Raw genomic sequence first — 25,806 nt, forward strand, 5'->3', positions numbered from 1 at the left:
CGATAAAAGGCAAGGTACAAGAAGGAACTCTACCGTAAGAAGGCTGGAGAACAGGAGAAGGACAATAGGAGGTAGACTAGGATGCGAGAAGGGGATAGAGAAAGAGGAGGCGACTCAAGATGGAAGGGGGGGGGGGGGAGAGAAGGGAGGGTAAAAGGATATTCGTCGTAATTAAGTCCCTCCGCTTCTTCAACTCGATGCGGCACGTTTCTGCAGCGAAACGAGGACATCGAGTTGCACAGTTGAAGAAGGAGGAAGCTTTTGTAAGATGAAAGAGGATGAGACGGAAGAGAAGCGGAGGCGAAAAAAGGAGGCACGACGATCGGGCAATAAATAATATAGGAGAAAAAGGCGATCGCCTGCAACATTCTGCTCAAATGTTAAATAGGTATCAATTTAACGTTCGCCAATCGGCGCGCTGGTAGGCGGATCCAGGTGGGCAACGATTGGTCAGAGGCGTCGTGGTAGGCGATACCGTACGTCGGGACGCCGGGTCCCTGCTCGAGTCGTCGCAGTACCGTGGGTAGGGATGAACCATCCGGTTTCTCTGGTTCCCTCACAAACGTCCCGTCTCTCTCGTCGCGAACGACCTGGATTCACGTCTCAACACACCACGGATCCAGTTCCGTACGGGAAACGCTGCCCTTTTTCCAATTACAGTACCACGTGAACCGTTCGCGTCATCCTTCCGCGTGTCCAGCGTCATTTTTCAAATCCGAACAATCGTTCCATCGAACGACTGATCTTAACCCAACGCTATAATATCAATTGCGGGATTTAATTTTACGATTGATCCTCCAGGAACATTATATAGTTTATGTATACTTGTTTGATAATTTGGCATCAGAAGTGAACAGTGACTCGCAAACGATAGTGTATCCACGACGAATGTGAACTTGTGTGCCCATGGATGAACACCAGAGGAATTTATCGGTGTTATATCAGTGAGACTTTTGGAAGGACGATCGTGGAATTTTGTTTATCGGTGATCTCTCCATAGAGGACACTGGAACGGTACGACAGCAATATGGCCGTCAGATGGATCGGAGTACACAATGGGCCAAATGTTGGATGAATACACTTAAGACAAACTTCCATAAATCTTCTCGCATAAATTGAAGTTTCTTATTAAGAATTCATCAGTGATTATCAGAGAAGGAGAGAGGCGCAGGATGAGCATTCGAAGCGTCTTTCGGTGAATAATAAATTGACACGATCTTGAAAGAATCAGAAATAATTAGAATTAATTGGAAGGACAGTATGTCAGTTCACGGTGACAGCGACGCGGATGCGACGGAGGAGATCAACGTGGACGACTCGGACTCCGGAAGTTGTAGTCCGCGTAACTATACTCACGACAATCGTCGTTTACCGCAGGAGCACTCGGAGTGCTCGAATTCCCCTCCTCCGAGTCAGACCAGTTCGAGAACGTTGCAGAATGAATCGCCGAGGAGTCATCCGTTCAGTATAAGTCGTCTGTTGGGTGACAATAGGTCTCAGAACCGGAAGAGCCCCTCCTCGGAGGACTTGGACAGTGATAAAGAACGAAAATGGTCGTGGGAGGAGAGCAACAATAATGTTGGCTCGTCGATGAATTTGGACGATGGCAGAAGATCGTGGGGTCACGAAATTGAAGAGAAACTCTCCGAGAAGGACGATGACGACACCGGAAGTACCGCCGAAACTCAGACAAATTCCTCGTCGTCGGTTCACTGTACAAGCACGGCGGATCTGTTGGCGCCGTTCAGACTTTTCCCAACCGGATCCGGACTGATATACACCGGCGGAGGCGTAATCAGGGTCCCTGCCCACCGACCACCCGGTGCTAATGGGACACCAACGGGTGCTCTGCCCGCACAGGCCTTGATACCACCTTGGAGTTTACAAGCTCTTCAACATAGCCAACAGCAAGCGGCGGCGGCGGGTCTTCACAGGGCGAGCTTGTTGGCAAACCTTGCCGCACATCCGCTCCAGGGACACCCGCACCTGAAGGACAGGCTGGCAGGTAAAAGAATCATGGGACACCGACGCGTCGTCGGAGATTTAACCTCCCCGATGGGATCGGGTATCTTGTAGGGGTTATTATTTATTGTGATGATGCGTTGAAATGATTTATTAGATCGGTTCATACAGAATGCTTTTATTATAGAAAGATTTTCTTGTTTGCTATCTTGGTTATGAATAATGTAAAGAAACTACATTTAAATGATAAAAACTGAAATATATAAAAAGATGGAAATGGTAATTATTTGTCAAGATCTATAGGGATTTACATGTTTGCTTAAATGATTTTTCTAAATACTTAACACTTTTATGATAAAATACGTGTACTTAGAAGAGGGTAATTACGCGTAGGAAAAGGAGCAACTTTCCTTATCAGCTGTTCAACATTTGTTTTCATCGTTAATTAGCGTGTAGACGTGTTTAAGGATAGCCAATTTCATTTTTCTTCTTTTGCACTCTACTAGTATCGCTTCGTGTCAATTAAGAGGTAAATTTATTTAAACGACGAAAACAAACTTATAAATTTTGTAATTTATTATAAAACACATTCTCACACGCCAGACAAGATTAAACGTTGTCATGAAATCGAGTGTTAAAATCATTAATTAAATCGTTACCCATTTAATTTTCTGTGTGTATACTATTATTGTTGTGCAATTTACATCTTTTTTTCTTTAATTTCAAGTTTAATTTATGCTGCCATCGTTCGAACACAAAAAATGTCAGTTTACATAGACCTTGATTCTTATTCATCAACCACATTTTCTGATTATAACAATTCTATTATTATTCTCCGGTTACGCATACCTTGATGTAAAATGACATTGTTCCGAGTAAATTGCGGTTTACGTTTTAATGCTCCATGATCGCAGATTGCGAATAATGGAGATTTTAATGCTTGTGATTCCTACTGTCATCGTGCAAAGAAAAAGCACGTGTACTTCATTTATGCTTTAACGACAGTAGAAATATTTATTTTTGAAGACAAGAATCAAAACAATATCAAAATTTCTATTTTAGAGAGTTATTTCTATTCTGTGTATAAATTTCTTATACACTAATAGTAACTCTTTTTATAGAAAATTGAAAAATAGGAAACGATTGAAGAACAGAGGTGTCTAACAAGAAGGTGTCAAGAATGCCTCGGCTCGGATGTCGATGAAACACTATAGGCTTACAGAACAGTTAAAAATAATAGATATGTACTTTATTTCAGCTGTGATGACACAATTTAAGGGATGAAATCACCTTTCAAACTCAAACCTCCCAGGTGTTAAATTGAGAACTGTTAAAAATAAATATACAAGAATTTTACGTTCAAGAACTTTCGTCCGAAAAGTTGAGACAAATTCACCCTTAATAGTGGAAAGGTTAAGCATGTGTGACTGTGTGTCTATGGAAGAACGATAGTCAGGCGTATAGTACTTAGATGTTAATTATGAATAGCCAGGAAATTATTCAGTCTTGCCGTCGTCACGATCAGCTAGAACCGAATCCGTTGAAAACACGTGCACGTGTGTGCGATAGGTGTGTGTGTGCACGGTCGGTCGCCGGTATGACATTTTAATGGCGTGCAGACAAGTTGAAGTCTTCACGTTCCTCCGAACCCGCTCGATAAACCCTCGTCCTGTGTGTGTTTCTCGCTTTTTCGTGCGGATAACCGTCCATGGCTTTGCTAAAAAGTGACGAGCCTCGGAACCAGTCCCGAGCAATGAACCGTTCCCTTTTATCTAACCCACGTTTCCGCTAACGAGACGCGTTAGTTAATTCGACTCGGTTTGCTTGATAGCGGTGTACGCGGTAGCTGAATACTTTCAATCTTTCTCATTTTAAAAGCTTGGGCTATTCTATTTTTATTTTTGGTGTACAGTACGAAGCACGGTAGGTTTCACAGTAGGGAAAATGGCGATGCAGGGCGAAAAGGTTTCACCTCGAGATTTTTCGTACCTATTATGCCAACACTTTTCGCTTATCCAAAAAACTAAGTATAGGTAAATAATACCCTCGTGTGAACGATTATTTTGATTAGTACATATTAAAATAATAATAGTATTTGATCGTTTAATATTTCAACTTGAAACCGGCGAGAACTAACGGAAGTGGTTAAAACTGTCGCTTATATTGTTTTCCCACGATCTTTCTCTTTATTTCCTAGACTAATTCAAAAAAACACAATCCTCTAATTTTTCACGTAACAGTTACAAAAAAGCTATCATCGTCGAGGCGCAAGTTAAACGCGGCTCGGCACCTTGCTCTTGACATTTCAGCCCTTAATTCTACATTTCGGTTCAGGGCGAAGGGGAAAATTTCAGCCGTCTAAAATCTTTCTCGACCAATTATCGTAAAAGTTGTTCTATAAAACTTGACCAGGATTATACGGAACCGGCGAACAGTTCGGTGGTTAGAGGGCAATTTACGTTCAGAGAAACAATCTTGCCGATTTGACAGAGGATGATTTCTCTAATTGTAAGCCAAAGACTCTTCGACCCTCCGGGCGGTAGCGTGTAAGGTGAACCTTTTAGAGTAGAAACCGAATCACATACGAATGCAACGTGTGCTGGTCCAGTCAAAGTTAAATTTAAAATTACTCTGTTCGTAAAGGGTAAGATTGAGATTAAATCGCAGGCAATTAAAATAACACGCATAAGTATGTGACTGACAAAAGATATATCGCATGTTTCTCGCGAGTTTTGAAAGCGGATGTTTCAAGGCATGTCAGGTGCGAGCGGACCTTTGGCGATACCCATAAATGGTATAACAATTTGAGTCTTGCAGGCAAAAAGAGCGAACCATGTTTGAGATTCAGTGACACGTAGGGTGAATCACTGCCACCTGAATGGACGTAAACATTTGTCTTAAGTTTATTAACACGTTGAATGTCACAGTGAAAATAGCTATGAATCAAGACACATCGTGATATTAATTACTAATAATATTATTGATCAATTAATAAATTTTCTATTACTATCATAAAAGTTAGATATGATGATTAATTGGATCTAATATAGAAACCATAAACAAGTTAAAGAGCTATACTCGACACATTCTTCATGAAATCAACAAGTCGCAACTTTCCATCCGGTCATAACTCGCTTTCGATTTCTTGCTTCTCGGAACCGATTGCACTTAAGCCGTGCCGTGATTGGTTAAACGATGCATTCACGACACCAAAGCAGACACGTCCATTTCATTTCATATCCATTTCGAGAACAGATCCGAATGTTAAGTGCTGTTGATTGGTATCGCGACAGCGGCTGATCGGAAGGAAATAAATCGCGTCTAAGAAGGGCGTCGCGTCGTGGTAAAAGAGAGTAGAAAAATGGACGAAAAGTAGAGGTTTACCGCCCGAGGCTGAAGATAACCGGGTACCGGGAACAGAGAAAAAAGGCATCGCGTGACCGAAAGCTGAAAACCAGAATCCCTCTGCTCGTTGCAGCCGTCTCGGACCCCATGCTCCTTCGATGAAATCCTCGCCACCTTCTGTGTATACACGATCCGTTGTACCTGTATATTCCGCGGATCAGGTCGTTTTTTAATTTTCGAAGGAACTGTACCGGTAGCTACGCCGTCAGATACACTCGGCTACCGAATCGGAACTCCCACAGTGAGGATTGATCTTCGTGGTCGAAGGACGAATTATTTCTTCACACGCTTGTATCCTCTTTCCTTTTTATTTCGTGATTTTCATCGCGTTTCAACCGAAATGATATCGTTGGACCAGGTAATTGGGATTCTAGCCCTTTGGCGAAAAACTATTCTCTATGGTTTTTAGATAAAAATTTTAATTTTAATTAAGTACAAGAATTTAATCTAGTTGCTTTTGGTCTCCTTAGTTTGTTAAGAAGCGAGGGTGCAACCTGTTCAACTGATAAAACCGCTAAATAGAATAAGGGTGTCAGGTGTGCAAGGTAGAGTCAGGATGTTCGGGTTGCCCTAGAAACGATAATTATTCAAACCGGTATTACGTAGTAATTAATCTGGAGGCAGATTAGTGCCGGGCAACGCCACGATGGGCGTTGACTGATCGAGTTAGCGTTGAGTTAGGGATTTCACTGCTCGAGCTTGGCAGCCCCTGCTAAGGTCCGCTATGCTCGTCCATCATCACCCCGTATCTCCAGGTACCAGCCGCACATTGCCTGCTTCGCAGACCGGAGTGTTACATAATTAACGTGACTTCAGTTTAATTTTGCTGCAGACAATTAGCGTGGCGAGCCATTCACCTTGCTTCAAGTTTCCATTCCAGATGGAACCGTTTAGACGCTTTCTCAAGCCGACTACCCTAAGCAAACTCTTCGCTGAAAAATCAGCTGAAACTCGTCCTAGGGTGTTCGAAAAGCATAGCAGAGTATCTTTTGACCGGATATAACTAGCGGGATGACGATACTTTGGCGTGCATCGGTTTCCAACGTATCATTCGCGATTTTTTCCATGTCCCTGGAGAAATCGAGGGATTTGCGGGTAGGTCTTCGCGAATGTCAGAGTAAATTTCACTAGACCCTGATCCTGTTAGCCGTCATAACGTATAGATAATTCGTGTATACACGCAGCCGATCAATGATGTACGCAGATTCGATTCACCTTTCCTTCTTGCGCCTTTAACAATTCCCATAGGAGCGATTTAACAATCTCACTGTTGTTCTCTTTTGTTTTTGGACACGTTGGTGTTTGAGCGTGTTCGACTCAATTCTGCGAGATGTTTGCGTGATATGTAGGGTTTGGGAATTGTTTCTTTAATTTAGATGAATTTTAAAATCATTCTGCTGGTACTTTTGCTACAAACATGTACCAGTTCCATAATACAGCAGTGTTTCGAGTATCAAAGATTTTGTCGTGCTTTTAGCACCAAGAATGGTATAAATATATTCTAAAAATTTATTATACTCTAGTTACATGACGTTTCTGTCATTTCTTGCTTGCTTCAACGAAGAAAGCTTCTGATTAAAATAATTTCGCGCTAAGTAAAGCGAGTTTCATTTTGAAAGAGAATCTTTTGCATTATTCAAACTTACTCTCTAATATATATGTACATATATCTTAACAAAGGTTATGGGGAATGAAATATCACCCCAAGTTAAATTAATAATAAATATATAGAAAAATTATACTAGGCTCTTTAGATGCAAAAATACTTATGGCATGAAGTTTTATCGCGAGCACGTGGGGGCTTGCTTAATTTTATGTGATTTTTTATCGACGCCTCGTAATATCGATAATGTAAGACACCGCTGGTTCACTTCGTACCACCATGGTTCGTACGTTAGGTCGAGGGGTGGTTTATATCAAGTTATAGGAGTTTGAGAAATGATCGGTACTTCGTAGTCTACTATCTTACTTTTTTTTTTCTTCATCCTTCGATCGAACGTAACGGAGAATTTTTTAACTTTCTCCCAGCGACCTTATTAATTTCCCTTTGGGAACCGGGAAACAAATTCATTGGATCTTTAGTTAGCACTTTGTTGCTTAAGAGTTACCGAACACTTCTCTTATGATCTTCTGATATTCCTCGTTGATTCTTTTATTTTTCTTTAGCTTTAACTAACAATAAGTATTATTGGAGCAAAGTTCCTCTATTAAACGACTGATCGGGATTTTTGTGACTTTTTAACTCAAAATCTAGATTATCAATTTTGACCATTCTTTGCAAGCCGATCACAGTGGTCACTGTGAGTGATTATATAAAACTAGCTGACCCGACAGACATTGGTCTGTCCAAATTTCAATAAATTTGTTTGTGATCGTTTTGTGAATTTGTGAAAAGTTATTGGAAATATGTAAACAAAGTAAAAATGAGAAAAAAAAGAATTACGCACATCCATCGTTCGAATAGTGAGTTATGGTCTTTAGTTCATACAAAAATCCCATAGAAAAAAACACTTTCATTTTTCCGGGCTACTTTTCCAATTTTTCTTTCCCTACAAATCTTATTTGGACTATTACGATCATTTAAAAAAAAAATTAGCCAAATCGGTCCAGCCGTTCTTAAGTGATGCGCTTACCAACGAACAGCATTTAATTTTTTTTTATATAGATAAAATCAGAGATCGGTTGTGTTCTTCAGGAATGGTCACAGAAACCGATACCCATGTTAAGTCTATGAGAGAAGTCGGAATTACGCTTTCGCGCGAGCTTTGAATTCGTGTTCCGTGATTTAAAACACGGGTTTTCTACTTTCAATTGCTATATTGTGTCCCAACTCTGTTAAAGTTACTTTTACTGCAAATCGATCGCTTCGCTCCAGTATGTCATCCACGAAGCGGATGGCGGCCTAGTACTTTAGTAGCAAATTTATAGACAACCATCCTAGGGATGATTCTTGTTCCGGCTAATCCGTTTCTTTAACATTAATTAATCTTAAAGACTCTTAACATTTTCTCGCTGTTACAACCGCCCTCGAGCAATTTCCTTTATTGGACTTGGCATCGAAAACGTTTACATTCCTGGAAACGTTTAGTTTTCATTTTCCTAAGTTAAGTACTAACAAAGCACCAGCACTCCCATTACCGTAACAGCGGCGCAGTTATCCCTGTGCTTTCGCAACCTGCAATGGTGTTCTTCGAAAGACTTTAATTAGAGCCAGTAACCCGTTCGATTTCACTTTGCAACAGAAAACAATTCTCGCGAACGTTTCGATTTGCAACACGGAATAATCTTCGAGCCATACATCGGGAAGGGTGGTTAAAGGGTAATTTCCTACAACAGAGGATACGTTTTCCACGAATTCATTTCGCAGCTGTGTTCAATTACACGCTTGTGATAACCACGTTGTATCGGCACACAGGTCGATCCGAGAATATGATAACCTTTTTATAATTCACGGTAGCTCGTAAAGATTCGGACTATGTATAGCATTACGGTGGAAATTGCACGTCCAAAGTGGATTCCCAGGGTACCGCATGATACACGGCCAGCCATTGTTCCGGCAGGATTGTATATTTCCGTCTCGGTAACGGATGTGATCGAGTTTGACGGATACGTTTCAATCTCCTTCGCTGTCAGTTCGAGAGTTCCTCCGCATTCGATGCGACAGGAATATCGTCGATACATTTGTAAAATTGCTTATGCCCTTTTCCATGATCATATTGGTAGCATATATTGTTGAAGAGAATTATAGGACACTTTGAAAAATACCGACTAGGGAATGATCAAAAGTATGGATGGTAAAGTTGCTCGTCCAGACTATGTTTATTGGAAAGAGTATGAAACGGGGGGTTTATGGTGCAATTTTTGGGTGCCATTGGTTACGGGTTCAAAAGTTATGGGATTTTGAAATTTTCATATTTTTAAGTGCAAATGATCACACGAGTGCAAATTGCATGTGTGATGCAATTTTCCCTGAAACTCATCTTAATTGTTAGTAAACATCATCTAATCATCTCAAATTCATGCCTTTGTCACTTTTACACTTAATTTTCACTTCATATTTCGATTTCTTATGTTTTTTAATCATTTGCACTTAAAAATATGAAAATTTCAAAGTCTCATAACTTTTGAACCCGTAGCCAATGATACCCAAAAATTGCACCATAAACACCTCGTTTCATGCTCTTTCGAATAAACATAGTCTGGATGAGCAACTCTACCATCCACTTTTGAATATTCCCTTGTGAGGCACAAAGGATTAATCGTGTAATTTTCCTGAATATCATCAGTGAGGATTAAGTGGATGCGCGGAAAGAGGGGTTGTTCTACTCTGTCACTTAATTAATGGTCCATTTTAATACTTTATCCTTGTTTTGGTCTCAACAATTCACGTTATAAATCATCGCTAAAGGATTGAACGAATGCAAAGTTCAAACGTAATTCGACTTGAAATCCGTCTCGCAGCGACGGCGGCTGCAGCGAGGAATCCATGGTGCACAGAAAACAATTTACTTTGAAGGCCGCAAACTCTATTACCGAGCAGAACGTGCTCGGTAAAATAATGACTTTCTCTAGCCCCAGTGTCACCGCTTGCCGATTGCATCATCGAATGATTCAAACTTGAGTCATTCGTGGCTGATGGTGCACGGGCAAAGGTTACGCTCTCAAGCTCACTGGGTCATCGAGGATGAAACCACAATCTTGTCTTGTCCTCTTTCAAAATCTTTGGTTACTTTCGCGCCACCTTATATATACAAAACTAGATTCTCTTAAATCACGTGACAAAATTTTATATTATTAAGAAAAGTGTAAAAAATTAAAATCAAGTTTTTTCTAATAGTCACAGAAAGAATGTAATATAAAGACAAATTTAGCAAAATTTTAGAAAATTCACTAAATAAAACTTAATAAAAATGTTTCACGATGAAGCATTAAGAAATAAATTATCCGATCGGTTGTTAGAAATTGAAAAGAACGTAGGATGTTTCGAAGAAAAGTTTAGCACCGGGTATCAAGGCGTTCACCGCGTGTTCGCGCGCGCGCCTCGGTGCTTTTTATTTATGCCGGCCATTTTGCGGCACGACGGTGCGCCATCTTGTTTTTATGGCCACCCCTCAGACTGCCGTTCCGTCCAACCCTCGTTCTATCTGCATGCAGATACAAATCCCCTGGCATTTTATCTTGGAAACTCTTGCTGGTCTTTGTCGTTCATCGGGCAAGCTCGAAAGAGCTGCGAATTCCTACCGTCTCCCATTACGGTTCCGCCAACGGTTCCCCTTTGTTTTATTCACCACTGATCCGTCGATCTGTCCTGATTACATTTTAAAGACATTCTCCTGCCTCCCTACCCAACCACCATCCATTTACTCTCTTAACTTGGACCCTTCTGTGACTACGCCTCCTCACGCTTCCAACACTTTTGTAAATGTACCTTTTAAGGATATACTTACTGTTGGAAATAGAAGGTTCAAACGAGGAACATTGTGAAACAGAGGTAGACATTTATAATATAATGGTACATTTTCTCAATCATTTTAACAGTTTGATGGTTTTGCGCATATTAGAATTTTTTAGAATAAGTGGTCTACTATAATGAAAATAAAAATTTGTCCCCCAAGGGGTTTGATTTTAGGCAGATTCAACAGTCTTAAGAAAAGAAAATGGAAAACGCGCGACCCATTACAGCAAGGTGTAAGAAATTCAGCCGACAATTAGTTCTAATTTGCCTGCACTTCGAAGCCGACTTTTACGGACGTTTTACGCTCCTCCATAAACCGTCGAGTTTACGATTAAAGTTACGTTCACCCCTCCTGACCACCCCTTCTCGCGTGTCTTCTCATATTTTTATTCCACCCGTACCCGCGGATATATACATATATGTATACATATTTTTTCATCGTTCCCCGTAATGGCCTCTAGTCGTCGCTTAAGATCACCGTTGCCTTTTTAGAGGTTTTGAAACGTTACCAGGTTACGGCGCGCCGCTGTCGTAAGGTTACGTCGTCAGGGTAAATACTTCGACCGCAAACACTCGTCGCCGTGGTATTTTAACCAAAATTGTGCGGTAACAACCTTCCCAAGGCGAACTCGCTATCGGATAACTTTTAACGGACAGACTGTTGTTAGACACGCTAACGACACCGAGACGTGATATTCTGACCGCCATGAAAAAGAACAGAACTCGCCGGATATCGTCGCCGGGCACGAACAGTTCATCATTTTTCTTTCTTTTTTTAATACAGTAACAAGTTAGGAATCAAATTTGGAGAATTTCTTTTTTTTTAAGAAAGGGGCATTTACCATTTTGGCCATTTTTTTTTTTTAAATTATTATTTAGACATGTACGGTGAAAACGCAATTTATGTTTGAGCTTACTTATTAGAATGTGCGAGTACTCGTAATTTACAAGCCGAGCTGAACCCGCTTCGATTATTCGAGCTGAGTCGAGCGCTTGAATTTGCCGAATTACTCTAAATCGACGAACTGTTTGAAACAAAACTCGAACTACTCGAAAAAGTCGAACTAAAATATTCGAGCCGTCGTAAAACTTCGATTTACTTGAAGATGAATTTTCAGTTCGAATATTCGAGTAGTTTGATTTTTTCGAGTAGCTCGCTTTTGTTTCACGTCGATTTCGAGTAATTCGGCAAATTCTAGCGCTCGGCTCGGCTCGACCGACCGAATTGTTTGACTCGAAATTCGAGTACTCGAATAAATCGAGTACTCGCACACCTCTACTACTTATAATATAATATGCAACAACCTCGTGCCAGTAATACTACGGTATACCGGGCTGATTAAAAGTGAAAAGAAGCAGTAGTTTCCATCATCGGCCCTGATAATTTGCAGCGTTTCGTTAGAGCAGCAGATAGCAGTTATCATAACGAGGCGATTAGGTGATCTAACTTTCCGATCATTCGTAAATTCGAAATCACGTATCAGGGACAGCCAGGATCGTTGGGTGGCGTGCGTGCGTCCGGCTGTTCTGCGAAAGTAATTACGAATGAATTACAAGAGAGACGGCAAACGGTGCCAGTACAGCATGATAACGTAACGGAGTCTAATGACTCGTCCTAATAAGCGTGATGACGCAAGGAAGCCCGTGTCTGTCGCTGAATTAGAATGTGAGAGGCCAATGAGCAGTTACATGGTTGAGCAAAAGTCTGAAAAGGAACGAGGGCTGTTCGTCCTTCCACGAGAATCGTTCTCTTTGCTTTCCCATAGATGCTTGGAATTAGGTTTCGTGAAATGAACTTGAGAAGTTGCTTATTATCCTTCGTCTATTACGTTCTCCACCCGCCTCGATTAGCGGAAATTTACCTCGCTTTTATTCCCTCCTTCGATCTCTTACGATGTGATTCTCTTTCGTATGATAACAGAGCTTAGGTAATTTCTTGCAATTAACCTTTTCTGATTATGGGGGATGCAACCACTCTCAAAACATTGAACTAACTAATGACTTTTCTTTGCAACATTATATTTTGAAAATCAACAATTTTCATGATCCTTTAGTATGCGTTTAAATTTTACGGTAATACGCCATGAACATCAGTGCCGGAAGCTTCGCATCGAAATTAATGATGAGTACGATAATGATCTCATGGTGGTGGTGGTGGAAAATGGCGGGACGCGGAAAATTTCCCGTGAAATTAAATTTGACACGTAACTGGGCTCTCTCGCAGTTTCCTCGAAACCGAGGAATCATCGTTAAAGGGTGAAACGGCCATCGGCTGGATATTATTCCATTATCCATCCCTCTTTCCCCCATTCACAACCCTGTCCTTTACCGATACTCCGCCCTTTTCTCTATAAATATCATCCACCGTGCAGAAATTGTGAATGAAATAATCCTGCTAATAAATTTATTTAACGCCGTATACGTCTCGTAAAATTAATCAAATTATCATCACGACTTTGATTTAATGATAATTTATAATTAACGAACATTAAAGCCGGTTCAATGAATAACTGAATCATTCGAAGATGATAAAAAAAAATTCCTTTTATTACATTCGTCAACGAATTGAAAGCGTGTTCAATCGTTGAATTATAATACACCACTCGGTTCACTTTTTTAAGGTAATTTGTTCTCATTAACTAAACTTCGATGCACGCGGTGAAACGTTTTATCGTTTCCCGTATTTTATCCCCTGTGAAGCGTGACTATCGGCATCATTAAGCATTTACCCGTCGTAGTAATAGCGCATGAATAACAGAAAGTACATTTAACGCGATATGCATAGCTGTAGATTTAATGCCACGATACATGATACGCGGCTATGCGGTAATGAGAATGAAGAATGTGATAAACACGGTTACACGAGATTGGAAATGGTAATGTTGCTCGCCATTTTTCTCAATTCTGATAGAGATACCTTTCTTTAAAGTACCAATGATTTTTCTTCTGTTTCGATTGTAATCTATAAACTTGAATGAAACAATGTAAACCTCGAATTCTATGAAGTTGTTGTTACAAATTGAATGTCCAATTTTATCTGGAAAATATTTAATTTCCAATTTTTCTAAATGATATTTATTTTTAACTAAATGTTTTATAAGTTGGAATTATGATGAATTTCAACACACAATTAACACCTCTGGTTCATTTAATTTCCATTTTTAATTACCTGACGAAATCTAATTAACATCCAACACCTATTAACGAAAGAATCGCGTGCATCTAAACATTTTAACAGACAAGTTGCTGTATCTCAACGAAATCTCACCGGCGTTTTTTAAACGTGATTTTATCTGTGCGGCTGCGTACATCGTGAAAGGTGTAAAACACGAAATATCGTGCATGGCTGATTATTATTATTAGAAGTAGCGATAAATTGGTAGATACAGTGGTACCTCGGTATACAACCTTAATCCGTTCCTGATGTTTGGACTTATACCAAACAGGACGTATACCAAACCAACCTTTCCCATAAGAAGTAATGTAAAAATGATTAATCCGTTCTCATGTAAAAAAAACAACTCCTATTGATATTATACCTACATTAATGGGGTTGTAAAATAATTTAAACACTGTTTATGTCATGAACAAAATTTAAACGATTTCCTAGAAGTTTATAAAAAATATTCACTAGTTTATTTAACATAATTAATTTGTAAAATATAAATGTAACCTAATGATAGATTCTAAATTAACAAACCAAATGGAATAAATTTTATTGCCTCCTGTTTTGCGGTTATAGTTTGTTATATGATATCCTTACTTGTATGATCAATCAATAATACATCAATTCCGTATATGATTATTAATTTAATTTTTCCTTCGAGATAATTATTTAAAAATAACGCAAAATTCACACCAAAAATTGATGTCGTATACCGAATAGAAGTCGTATACCGAGCAAAATTTGTCTCGTCCACACAGGACGCATTCCGAATTGGACGTATCCCAAAGCAGACGTATACCACTGTACTAAATTTCCATACGTGTAATATGAAATTGCACGAAACGATGTATGGAATGATTCTTATATTTTCTTGCTAATTTAAAAGTATCTCGATCGGAAGGTGAAGGATTTAAATTAATTAACCGACGAAAATAAGATTTACCATTTGAGATTGAAAACTATTTACCCTGATCATCAGGGTAATGATAATTAACCTGGATGAACGTCCGCCTCGATAACAGAATCTCGAGCGAGAGTTTTAGCCGCGATTTACGTGGCTAGTTTCGCGTAAGTGGATGATAAAGCTTCATTTTGATTTCGCCCGAGCTGCGCGGCGTGTCCGGTAATGGAAGTGGTGCGGTGTTATCGGGCTAACGGTAATTTTATTAATACTCTTCCACTGAAATCGCAATGCACCTGCTCTGGCGACTACAAAGACCGCGTTACAATTTGCACCGGACGGCAAATCGTTCCGTGTAACTCGTAAGCCTCGCTTTTACGATTTTATAATAGTTTTCCCAAAGCGTTGGCTTTCGTCGCTGCCACCATTGCACGTTATCGTAAACCATATTCCCTTACCATGGTGTTCGCTACCTAACTCGACCTCACACGGTAGAATACTTGCATACAGATGCTGAGCAAAATTGAGATACAAAATTAAATTAAAATTGCGACTCTCTCCATGGTCCGCCGTCCGAGGGTGAACGATAGATGCAACAATTACAGTAGAATGAAAAATTAACAAGGAGTTTGATGAATTGTCTTAACGTTATTAACACTAGAACTACCGACGTTTGATGCACACTAATTTCTAAGTTGAAAATAATTTAATATATATATCCATTATTTATCTCGACAATGGCCAACATACATTCCAGCAAAAATACCTCGATAAAATTTATAATTTAAAATAAGAAACTGGAAAGCAGTCATTTTGACCCCTTTAGTAGTTCTAGTGTTAATATTCTTTTCTTTTTCTTTTTACAGTAGCTGGAGCATTCCCAAGGAGGATCGGTCATCCTTACCAAAACAGGACACCACCGAAGAGGAAGAAACCGAGGACCAGCTTCACGAGGCTGCAGATCGCTGAGCTGGAGAAACGTTTTCACAAACAGAAATACTTAGCGTCGGCTGAAAGAGCAGCCTTGGCGAAGTCGTTGAAGATGACGGATGCCCAAGTGAAAACCTGGTTTCAGAACAGACGAACGAAATGGAGGTGAGTCCCTGACAAATGTATTACTACCGTACGACTTTCAATAGAGAAGACAATTTTAATTAACGCGAAAGAAGGAATTACTGTCGTTCACGCTGTATCGCGTGCTCAGTGGTCAACACTCGAACGTGACGCGGCACACAGCGTTCGACTGGATTGTCGAAGGAAAACGCGAGATGGAAACCGCGTCCAGGAATGTTAATAGCAGGTCAGCAGCGGGTCCTGTATCTGTGGACGCATTGAAAGTCGACTGTATTGGAGTCTCTTCAAGATAAGGGAGGACGAAAACACGTCATTTAGATAAAACCGGGCCCGTTCCTGGCGCGGGTACCTGATACCAGGGGCGTCTACGCGGCGAGACGAGCCCACAGGCATTCGCTTTGGGGTGCAACTCGTCTAATAGTTCCTTCCTTTAGGAGAGTTTCTAAAAGCGTCCGTAGACCGTTCCGGGAAGTATCAGGATAGGAAGGATGACTACTTTCCAAGTGGGGAATAGTTTAAACCAAAGAAACTGTTTAAACCCTTTACTTTTCAAAGCTATTTTCAGTGAAACTAATAACCTTATCAATTGCTGGTATTTTTTAAGGTGGTGTGGCTAAGTTTTAGTGATTAGGAGGGTTCTTCTGCTTCTGATATACAGGGTGTCCCAGCCCAAGTGTGACAAAGCTGTTATTCCGTAACTAGTAATGATACAAAAAATTGTTGATATAGAAATTGTACGGTAAAATGGGAACCATGTTTTGGCAGAAGTGAAAAATTTTTTGCATTATTAATTTAAGAGATATAATGGTCAAGTTTTGTTTTTTAAGTGGAACTATATATTTTTTTTTCCAGATCATGTGATAGTGCTTTTCAAGACAAGTTTATTAAGCTTGAATATATATACTCGATTTTAATTGGTTTTCAAAATATGACGTTTGCAAATTTCCCGATTTTCAGTAGATACGTCTCGATTTGAGTAGCAAGTCGTAAAAGTGGCCCTATTATTGCAGTAAGTGCCACATCGGCTAGGAACAGCAGACCCAAAGAATAATTTCGTATTACACGAGTCACTGAATTTTTATTTATTTTTCATTATTTTAGAAATGGCCCAGTATTTTAGAAAAATTTCTCAATTTGTATCATCTAAAAATTTTCCAAATATCCCAGATAGTTCATTATCAATCAATAAATTCAATTAACGTTATCAACGAGAAGGTAATGATATCTTATTCAACAGAATAAGATGAGTTTCTGAAACGCGGTCTCCTACCTTTAGCTTAGGTTCCTTCGTTCATTGGATGCTCGTTTTACATACGGTTCCATATGTAGAGATTAATTATGATCCGTTTGTCGTTTCAATGTAAATTTAATTCGATGGAACACCGAGACTAATGTAACTGTCACACCGTTACCATTTCTCAACGCATTGAGACAGATAACGCATGTCGTCGGCGGCTAAATCGAATTTCACGCTCGCTTCTCAACCGACGACAGCGACTACGTAATAAAAAGACTTGTAAAATTTCAACTTCCTTTATCATCTTCTTAGATACTTGCCGAAGAACTGCAATAATTGTAACCGTCACGGTTTTAACAAAGAGTAACTATAGTTTAAGATACAAATTATATCTGCTTTTTAATTAACGTCTCTTCTTTCTTTTTTTCAAAAGAAATTTAACATTCTACAAACAAATATAAGGTTTCAGTAGAATATAAGAAATAAGAGATTCCGATACAACGGCATCGAACGATTTTTGCTCCGAGTCCTGTTATCGATCTCTTATTAGATCGTTTACGAACCTTCTAAAGGCATTCTCTTCCGTTCTCGTTCTTATTGTTAGAAGCGTTTTACATTCCTCGTTTTTACCTATTTGCCTGTTTATTGCCGCGCCTCTTGGAACAATGCGAGATATAACGGAACTGCGTTTCCAGAAAACTATTCGACTATTATTCATAAAACACTGAACGAATTGTTGTTCTCGGGAAAAATGTAAATAACTTGCTGTTGGAATTGAAAGAGACCTTCGTAACACATCAGTCTGACATAATTTCATGACTTAAAAGTATAATAAAATAACACTTATGGTACCTGAGTTTAAAGCTTGAAATTTCCTGAAGATAATTATGTAAATCATTCGTTAATATTCTAAACAGAAAATGGCTGACAGTTACTTATAGCAAATGATGAATGATAATAAAACATATCAAGTCTGACAGAATTTGATGACAAAAAAGTATTAAAAAATAGCTTAAGGTTGTAATTAAAATGTCTATATAAACGCTTCATCAATATTCTTTCATTTATTGTAGCAGACCATAATCTAATAGGCCATCATATTTGGGCTAATTCGAAAACGTTTTCCCAAATTAATTTTTAATCTCCCTACATCTTAAAATCTTTTCCCAACTTTAAATCAATAAACACGATAGAAAAAAAAAAAGTGAATCGCGTCCGAAGGATCGACGCATCCGCAGCGGTGCGGTCCAGCGAGCAGCTGCGTTTAAAGTAACGAGATGACTGTAGGCAGAGATGAGATAACTTGGCCTAAATAATTCAGATACCTAACAGCTTAGCCCTGTCCCGTACATAATGCAGCCCTATCCTCCCCGTTCGTGCTCCCTCATCCACCCCTGCTTTGACTGCGAACACTTCACCTCCTCCTGCCCCTCCTCCCGACTATCAGCCGAATCCGCTCTGCTCCTCGAGCTTCTTGCCACCGCTTTTAAAGTGTCAAACCCTCGAATCCGCGATTCGGATCGTTTCGACCCCACCGATTCGCCTCGTTAAACATTCATCCTTCCCGATGTTGTATCACCCTGCTAACCGGTCAAACACGAGCCAACCTAACTGGCCTCTTGTCTTGATTTTTTGCAATGCAAATCGTAGAAAGAATCGATTAGATCGCTGCTTGGTTGTTTGGACAAAATCAAGTTTATAGTGCACAGGTTGGCGAAGTGTTAGGGAAAAGTTATAGTTAACGATAAGGTCATAACGATAAGAGTAATGCGTCCCAGGTTGCCAGGGAATACTGTTATGCCGGCCACAGCTACGGGGGTGGCTGTGCAAAATGTAATCGGCACGGCGGCCTCAATTATTAATTGGTAACCGCGTTAATTACTCGCACCGGTGTAGGCACGGCTGTCACTGATACAATGGCGTAACCACCTTAACTTTCCAAAGTGCAGGTCTTCCAAAATTAGATAAATAGATTCTTTGAAGATCCGGATGTATACACCCGGTGAATTTATAAAATATCGTGCTGTAATGATCTTTAAAAAAAAGAAAATTTCTCTTGAATTTCTTCTTTCTTTTCTCTTGCGGTTTCGTGTCGAGATTTTGACGAGACAAAGGTATCGGTGAAACGTGAAACTGATATCGGGCCGAGAAAATTACAGGAAGTCCAGGTAGGCTGGCCCGAGTCCGAGAACGAAAGGAAAAAAATCCGATTAACGAGGTACTTTCTGATCCTCGGTGTAATTCGTGAGGAGACACGCTGGCTGAGTGCCACCGGTCTTTACAACTCCACACGCGTTGCGTAAAGGAACCAGTTTCCAGAAATTATAACGATACATGTAATTAACTTTTACAGATTCTAAATTACAGATCTCTCGTTCAAATTACACTCGGTTTATATTATTCCTATGGAAATGTCAATTTGCAAAAGCAATTCGATTCAAGTTACTTTGAAATGTATTGGCAATTGATTGATCGATCAATCAGAAAAAATTGTCATTATAATAATTACAAACAGAGCAATTTATTATTTTTTTTTTATTATTCATTCATTACCATTACTTTACATTATATTAAAATTTTAATAGGAAATATTTAACAAAACAGAGTTTAATTTTCGAACGACGGACCATGGAGAGAGTTCCAATTTTAACTTAATTTTAGTTTGGGTCACGATAGACCCAGGCTCCGCTGTTCAAGGATTAATTCAATGTATGTCTGAAAGAGATTTTTATGGTAAAAATGGTTAAAATATTTGTATTTTCATTGAAATCCATAAATCGGCCGCAAAATCTAGCAAGCAGATAAGTGTCCGCGAGTTTCTTACAATTACCCAAGGAGCGGTATAACGAAGGGACAAATAAACGAGTGGTTGATTGCAGTCGGGTTTATCTGAAATCTTTGCTCGACATCGGCGGCTGTTCTAGTCGTTAATCGTGCAACAACCGATCGAGTTGTGTCCCGATTGAACCGACTCGTTTCCATGATACACGGGCTACCGAGGGGGCAACGTGCCTTCTTCTTAAGAAATCCCTCGAAGATAGAAGGAGAGGATGGGAACAGCTTCTCGCGGAGATAAACAAAGGTACAACGAAACCGTTTAATTACCGACCACTGGAGATTAACTCTAATGGAACGACGGTGTTTCGTGGCTCGTATAGAAAGCGACTCGCTGATTGGCCCTGTTATCCAACCTGGCGCCTTTCTGACCGAAGAACTTTTCGGTTTCGTCCACTTGGCGAAGGAATTTTCGTTCGTTCAATTTATAATTACAAAATATTATTTATTGTACGGTTCACCCCTACCTCCCAATATAAAATACTCGAAAATTCTAATTATGCAAAGCTAATGTAAAGTTAAGGAATTTAAGTTATATTCGAGTGTATATTCTATCTATGAGATATCAGTTTGATCAAATAGCAAAAAGCCGAGAGGATGAAGGAAATCGAGCGAGGGGAGGGGGGAGTGGTGGTTGTTGGGGCGGAAAACAGAAGAGAAACGTAATAAAGTTAATTCGATTCGTCGGTGGCAGAGCGCTAAGGGGTAGCTCGAGGGTGTCTGTTTTCTAGCACAAAGTCTATTAGGGAACCACAAAATGGCTGACTCGTTGGTAACGTCGATAGCTTTTCTTAGATGAGATATTCTATCTAACATTTCACGGATTTTATTAAAAATATAAAATCATGACTGGCTAGAAATTGTTTACAACACTTTATACTTTGATCAAAATCTCTCATTTCGGTAAATGTCTACAATTAGGGCTCCAACGAGAAATCAATTGAAAAGAGGTAACTTCTATGTAGTTTTGCCCCTCGGATCCAAAACTGTTGAAATTTGGGGATCGCTTGTATTTACTAAGATATTGTGGTAAATATTGACAAAAAATCATTATTTTCAAAAGTTAATGACTTTGTAGGGTAGATAATACTTTTAAAGCACGTCACTAACCTACATAGGTTAGGTCAGGTTATCAGAAAAAATATAACTTACCTCGCGGCAAAAACTTGACCAGTCAACAATAGTCTCCTTGCTCAGTTTTAATTCCTGTTCATAGAATGCAGAGCGTGGAGAACGCATCATGAGAAAATATTCAATAAAACGGGCAATCGTCGTGATATCAAGATTAGAATTGACTAGCCTCGTACCACTTTTAACACTTCATTTAAATTCACACTTTGAAGTTATTCTTTTCAAGGAGACTATTGTTGATTGATCAAGTTTTTGCCGTAAGGTAAGTTATATTTTTTCTGATAACCTAACCTAACCTATGTATCTTAAAAAATACAAGCGACCCCAAAATTTTATCAACAGTTTTGGATCCGAGGGGCAAAACTACATAGAAGTTACCTCTTTTCAATTGATTTCTCGTTGAGGCCCTAATTGTAGACATTTACCCTCATTTCAATTGTACACTGATAGAATTAATATCAGAGGCGGTGATTAATTAACTTTCCTAGTAGAATGTTAACTTTGCTAAAGGAAAAAAATAAACATTCTATCATTTTCAGTCTCCTGTTTGTTTCAGGAGACAAACCGCCGAAGAAAGGGAGGCTGAAAGACAAGCAGCGAATCGGTTGATGCTGTCCCTGCAAGCCGAAGCCCTTGGAAAAGTAGCTTATCATCCAGCAACGGTAGCTAACCATCCACCAGGAAGCACAGTGGCCAGTTTGGATAGACAACAACCACCTACAGCTCTCACGCATCCCGTAGGTCAATGGACGTCGCCTTACGGTCCGCCTCAACCTTTGACCGAACCAATTTGCTGAACCTTGATACCTTCCACTCTAATTGAAAGACTTTTATCGAGCAAATTGAGGTTGCTCCTTTCTGTACGTCAGTGATCCTCCGAGGAGAAACTTCGATGATTCTAAGGTGGAATTATATTTAAGGTATCGCGATATTAAATTTCGTAATTTTAAAGATTCTTTCGACTGAAATTCAGATCAGGAATTTCAACGCTCCGTTTCACTTATCTCCGTCAAGATTAATTAAAAGCGTAAACGACAATTCTGATTATCATCGCAATTTCAACGACAATATATTCTTAATAGGAAGTTATTAGCGTAATCAAGGTGTGTTCGAAGAATTTTTCACGAGAGCTAATTATTACCCATAATACGACATTATTGACAGTGCGAAAGGATCTCGAAGGAGGATCAAGAGGTCGTCTTAATTGCGCTATTTCCAGGCTAAATATCAACGTATCATGTCAAGACGGGCCAATTTTATCGACGTACTTAATTAACGAACCGAGAGGACTGATAGAGAGTTAAAAAGAAAGTTAAATTATTCCTGAGAGCTCTTTGACCGATCCCCGTAAGGTCACTCGCTCGAAGAATTTACCCTCGTCAAATAGACACGATAGGCGGAGGGACAACGAATCGAAGTTAAAGGGCTGGAGGAAAGGTGTGGACGGACAAAATGAAATTCAGACAGATTTAAATCTTTTGAAATTCTTCATTCGAACCAGAAACAAGTTGTGATTTTAAGTTATGATTTTACAAGTTATGAGTTTTCATTCAACAAATTTCTAATTTATTATTTTTTCAAAATATGAAAATCTTTTGTTACAAAATTTGGATGTCTTTGGATTTGGATCAAAGTTGATCCAGCATCCCTAAGTTCGAAGGTTAAAGAATCTCCAGCAGCTGTTACAGTTTAATCCAGAGATACAACATATCTGTGTATAAATAGTAGCGCGATAGGTGTAATTAAAGATATACATATTAAGATATAGTGTACGATATCAGCGTTTTATTTGAAGTATTAAGCGCACGCTATATGAAAACATATACACACGGACACACGCATACGTTTCTATACTCTGTACATATTAATTTCTTAAGAATCTTCAAGCATAATTAAGGGTATATTATCGCGATGAATATACATAAATAAGTGTACCGCTATCATTTAAGATTCGTCGTCGTTAGAGCGTCTTAACACTTTTACTATCATTTTCATTGATTTCAATAAAAAGGACTAAATATTATAAAAGATTATGAATCAGGTTCATCGAAGGTAAAATTATTATCCAACGGGATTTTAATGTTAACAGTCAAAGTGTTAAATCGCTTAATTAGACAAGTATTAAGATAAGAGACAGCAGTAGTTGTTAATTATTAGCAAACGATGTGATGTTATGTAAGTACGTGTAACGTTGTATATATGAAGAAGTGGAGGTGCATATTAAGAAAAAAAAAGTGATTTAATTGGCACGAGTGTGAATGTACAGAGAGTGGACGAAGTAATTAGAAACATTCTTTATCAAGTTTGCTATTAAAATTCTACTTATTTGGTAACAGTATAATCATAATGAAAATTTCCAAAGATTCATTTTGAACATTCATCCGAGAAAAAATGTATTTTTCTGACAAATATCATATTAATTCATAATAAATGTTTTTATTATTTTGTCCAACCATTGTACATTGATCGTAAGAACCTTGCGAATTCACAGGCATTTACAAAACTAACGCTTGTCACGTTAGATACTATTTATTTGTTAATTGATTTAACATATAGTAAGAGAGATTTTTGTTAAAATTTTCATTTCATTGTTTAGGCACCATCCTAACGTCGATGTAAAGTAAGAATCGTCAAGATTGTCGAAATAAATAGGCTGCTTTCGCAGATTACCCTGCTGAACCATTGGAATTTTGGAGCTACTGCTTCCGCTGATAATTTCATTCTTCCTGTGACGGATTTTGTAAGGTACACTGTATATATTTTTCCAATTGTATCGCACAGAATAAATTTATATGACCACGTACGAAGGAACACTTTATGGAAATTTTTTATTTTTCGTTTCTAATATTTTTGTAGCCCTTAAAACCATATTAGCAGTTTTGCAAATATTTTTCTCAAACGATAACATTTTCCTAAAATTTTCCTACAATTTAACGCCTCAAATATTTCAATTTCAAGTAAGCAATAGAAAAAATTAAATTTTGACTTTGTTTCCCTGACTTTGTTTCTTAGAAATTTTAGCTCACTGTGTGGCGCCTATAAGATGCCAGCATATAGACATGTCCTTAAAGGGCAATCTTTTCATTTTTATTCTTTTACTTCACTTTTATATCGCTCTCCCTTAACTACGTCCGGCAAAGACACACGTAGTTACCTGTCTCCCTTTCTCTGGATCCTGTCCTAATAGTTGTCTTTTCGCAGCGAATTATCCCGCTTCACCTAGAAGCTCCTTGTGCCGGATGTGGCCACCTTTACAGCCTATAATTGCAGAGAAGACGCGGCGCGCCGCTCCGTTCCGCCCAATTATGCGAGGACAAACACCCGTCAAAAGAAAGACCGTAAGTTCTTCGACAAGTTAAACAATCTTCCCGATGTATTATCAGGAAATTATTTATTAAACTTTGATAGATTGGAAAATTTATTTTATATTTTTCTTTTTCTTAGAATCGGTGATTCTAAAGATTCTAACTTAGAAAATATTAATATAATTATTACGGTGACAATTAAGCTCGCGACCGTTTGACAAACTTTGTGATAATAATTTCCAACTTCTAGATAGAGGGTTAAAAAAATGATTAGAGATTTGGCAAAAGTTAGGATAGATTCTAGGTTCCTGTTAACTTTCGACGTAGGAAATCGAAAGTGAATCGTTTCCGGTCGGCGTTCACTCTGTCGTCCAAAACTCTGATGATTGTATTTCAAGCGCCCTGTAATCATGCCCGCAAAGATATTTCTGTGGTTTTTCTAGTTTTCAACGTAATCGCCGCTGTCCAATTACGCGGTTCCACAAAGTCCCTTTTCAGAGACGTTGTTAAGGACAATATAATAGAAAATCGTTGATTTTTAAGCTTGCCTTTAACCTAACATTTTTGTATCTTATATACAATTTTGTTATTTGATAGTAAGAGAACTATTTCTTTCTTAAAATAATTACAGTTCTAAACTAGAAGAACCGTAAAACATGCGACTCACCGTTCGTTGACTTGTACTACTGAATTTCTAACGCGTCTTATTATTAGATCCAATGACCCAAGATTGAACCATCAATGCCGCATATAAAACACATTCATAGACCAAAAACACTTGAATTAAACAGTTAATTATCATTTCCTTATCAACTCAAAATAGGCGATCAGTCGTTGTGTTCAATGATAAGTACAAATAGTATTTTACCATCGAATCGCAGCATAATTTAATAGATCGTGTCGCGAGAAAATTATTCTTCACAGCCATGGAATTATGCAAATTATTATCGTCGTTTACTGCTCATTGTTCCCCTTCCTTGATCCACGTACACACCCTTCGAATTAATGTACGATCACGCGCACCTGGCACGCGAACTGCCCTTTCTCATTCTCGTAAAGATATCTAGTATACTTACGCGATATTGCAGAGCGTGAACAAACATAGAATTCTTTATGCCAACATTTTTCATTTTATGAGTGAGAATCCTTTTTCATTGCAATATTGTTAATTTAAGATTTCACCCCTGAAAAAATACATTTTTCAAGAATTTAGCCTTTCTTTGAATCGTGATAACTTCTATGCAGAATATAAAAGGCATACGGAATTTAATTTTATCTTAGAGATCATGCAAGGAGGAACGCACAAACGCGCAGGGGTGTATTTTTCAGAGAAAA

At 38.8% G+C, this 25,806-nt stretch overlaps 1 protein-coding gene across 3 annotated transcripts; it reads left to right on the top strand.

Annotated features, from left to right (window-relative positions):
- Window positions 1–535: 535 nt before the first annotated feature.
- C15 (homeobox protein C15) lies at window positions 536–23,965 on the top strand. 3 transcript variants are annotated; one of them, XM_034339639.2, is made up of 3 exons: window positions 536–2,005; window positions 15,756–15,984; window positions 21,723–23,965. In XM_034339639.2, exons 1-3 carry the CDS (start codon window positions 1,261–1,263, stop codon window positions 21,961–21,963), a joined length of 1,215 nt encoding a protein of 404 aa, XP_034195530.1. In that variant the 5' UTR covers window positions 536–1,260; the 3' UTR covers window positions 21,964–23,965. The 3 variants fall into 3 exon arrangements, with proteins under 3 accessions (XP_034195530.1, XP_034195531.1, XP_034195532.1); XM_034339640.2 differs by having other exon boundaries at window positions 21,706–21,919; XM_034339641.2 differs by having other exon boundaries at window positions 21,740–21,901.
- Window positions 23,966–25,806: the final 1,841 nt, after the last annotated feature.

Source organism: Osmia lignaria, chromosome 10, assembly GCF_051020975.1.
Source record: "Osmia lignaria lignaria isolate PbOS001 chromosome 10, iyOsmLign1, whole genome shotgun sequence".
In the NCBI taxonomy this organism is placed as follows: domain Eukaryota; kingdom Metazoa; phylum Arthropoda; class Insecta; order Hymenoptera; family Megachilidae; genus Osmia; species Osmia lignaria.